Raw genomic sequence first — 2,500 nt, forward strand, 5'->3', positions numbered from 1 at the left:
GAGACTGGACATTGGTGTTGCTATTTTAGTTATTTTCCCGCTAAAGCTAACGAATTTTCTTGTTAAATTCTGAAATTCGAAAGATTAACTAACACATTTTCTTGTCAAATCTACCGGGATTTTTTCAGGGCTTTACCGATAATCCGGCAATTTTTAGGTCGTCGTATAGGATTTTGGAAAGTGTAGTTGGCAACACTGCTGGACGTACTCGAAAGGGTCCCACGTCACAACAACGAGAACGAGTTTCCCGGGGGGGGGGGGAGGGGAGGGGGTCAAGGTCCACGTAAGCAAGTTCTATTTAAGTACTTATATAGACCTTTGCCCATAAGGTCTCGTCACCAAGCGTCTCTCGCATGACGTCACGTAGAACAGATCTAAATCCCTCTCTCTCTCTCTCTCTCGTTTTCGCTACCATGGCTTTCATATACAAACCGCAAAGTCCCCATACCTGTTCAGTGGCTGAATTTATTTATTTATGGACACTTAGCTTTATATGTATAGGTATGTGTATGTATATGTAAATGTGTTGTTATCATTATCAGTATCATCATTATTATTACTATCATATACATACATATATATACATACATACGCACATGTTTATATATATATATATATATATATATATATATATATATATATATATATATATATATGTGTGTGTGTGTGTGTGTGTGTGTGTATGTGTGTGTGTGTGTGTGTTAACTCTACTTGTCTTTGATTTTATGCAGTGTGTGCTGTGTTACCTTAGGTGTATGATGCGTTGTTTTATAATAAATTCGTCGAAAGCATATGCGATGTCTTCAATGTTCATTTTAATTCTTTATTATAACATACCTAAGCTGCAGCATAAGGAAATATAACACTGAACCCAAATAAAATATACAACTTCAAATGATCGCAGTTAATCATCGCCTGTAAAATCAGTCCAATGAGCAAATAGCCTGAATGTACCAGCAACAAAAAATACTTTAGTGTCTGCTCATTTGCTACCGTTTTCTATTATCTACTTCCTCAGCCCCACCCGTTCTCAGTCGACCACTCAAGTGACGTCATAAGCCTTATCACTCAAAGCTGCGATGAACTCTGAACTGACTAGAGCTTACTTATATGGGCCTTGGAGCTGAAGTACCCCTGGTCTGTGTGGTACTAGACAAGGTCTATATAAGTACAGGTCTCGTCATTAAGCGACTCAAATTCGTTTGTCTCGCGCATGACGTCATCTGGGGGCAGAGCCTGGGGGTTCGACGCTAATCGTGTGGTCATTCTTTGATGTGACGTAGAGCCGTAAGGATCTCTCCCTCTCTCCGTTTTGCTCGCTTGACTGACCGGCGCGCGCAAAGCCACAATACCCAGTGGTTGGTTGCGGCTTATATATGTACATTTATGTGTATGTTTATGTATTGTCATTATTATTATCATTATTATTGTTATTGTTGTATGATTCGTTTTATGATAAATTCATCAAAAACATTTGGCGTTTACATATGCCATGTCTTTTTTATTTATTTTACATCTTTATTATGCCATGTCTAAGCTGGAACATGAGAATTACAAAACTAAATTCACGTAGAATATATGATATAGGCCTATAAACAATCGCTGATAATCATCGCCTGTAAAATATGTCTAATATGCAAATCGTTCAACGTGCCGACATCTAAAATTACTTAAGTATCTGCTCATTTACTACCGTTTTCTATTATCTGTCCCACCCTACCATGCTCTAATTCCCCCCGCCCCCCTTGCTCTCAGCTCTCCCCAGGTGACGTCATAGGCCTTCTCACCCAAAGCTGCGCAGACCTCCGAAGTGACGAGACCTGTACTTATATAGACCTTGGTACTAAAGGCCTTGTGAGACGAGTAAGTCACTTTGGATTGTAGGCAGGGTAAAATTTAGTTTAAAAGGGCAAATTTGTATGTTTCATGGGGTGTAAAGCACACGGTACATTATGATAGTTTATCAACATTATTGTTATTGTTATTATTATTATTATTATTATTATCATTATTATTACTCTTATTGCTATTATTATTATTATTATTGTTATTATTATTATTATTACTCTTATTGCTATTATTATTATTATTATTGTTGTTGTTTTGTTATCATTATCATGATCATTACCAGCTTTATCACCATCGTCATTATATAACTAATGATGAGAACATTGCTAAAATAGTTACCTTCACCATCATCAACCTATGATGTTTCTGAAAGGAACAAAACATTTCTTCGTTATCTTCAAGAAAAAATATGGCCAATACCTCTTTTCCCTCCCGCAGGTGTTACCTTCTTCCCTGAAGGCCACAGCGATGCAGGCCGGTTGGCTCTCCCTTCTTCGGCGCGGCGGCAACCTCCTGAGGCACAGTGCCAGGCTGGTGCCGCCCTCAGCGCGCGCCGGGACGACCACCGCGAGAGCCAGGCCAAGGGCGCTCTCCACCGTCCCTGCTCTGTACTTTCCTGCCTTCTTTAATACTACTATCTTTGATGATAATT

General features: G+C 39.1%; 1 protein-coding gene across 3 annotated transcripts in view; it reads left to right on the top strand.

Moving 5' to 3' along the window:
* The window catches only part of LOC113815222 (gamma-butyrobetaine dioxygenase), a 15,932-nt gene that overhangs the window by 2,509 nt on the left and 10,923 nt on the right, over positions 1–2,500 (top strand). Inside the window, exons 2-3 of one of the 3 annotated variants that reach the window (XM_070113350.1) lie at positions 1,756–1,863; positions 2,287–2,500. The exon at positions 2,287–2,500 is cut by the window's right edge and continues 19 nt beyond it. In XM_070113350.1, coding sequence (XP_069969451.1) covers positions 2,317–2,500 — 184 coding nt within the window. In that variant the 5' untranslated portion in view covers positions 1,756–1,863; positions 2,287–2,316. The remainder of the gene's footprint in view (positions 1–1,755; positions 1,864–2,286) is intronic. The other 2 variants (XM_070113352.1, XM_070113351.1) reach the window with 2 other exon arrangements.

The sequence above is a fragment of the Penaeus vannamei genome, chromosome 34, assembly GCF_042767895.1.
Source record: "Penaeus vannamei isolate JL-2024 chromosome 34, ASM4276789v1, whole genome shotgun sequence".
In the NCBI taxonomy this organism is placed as follows: Eukaryota; Metazoa; Arthropoda; class Malacostraca; order Decapoda; family Penaeidae; genus Penaeus; species Penaeus vannamei.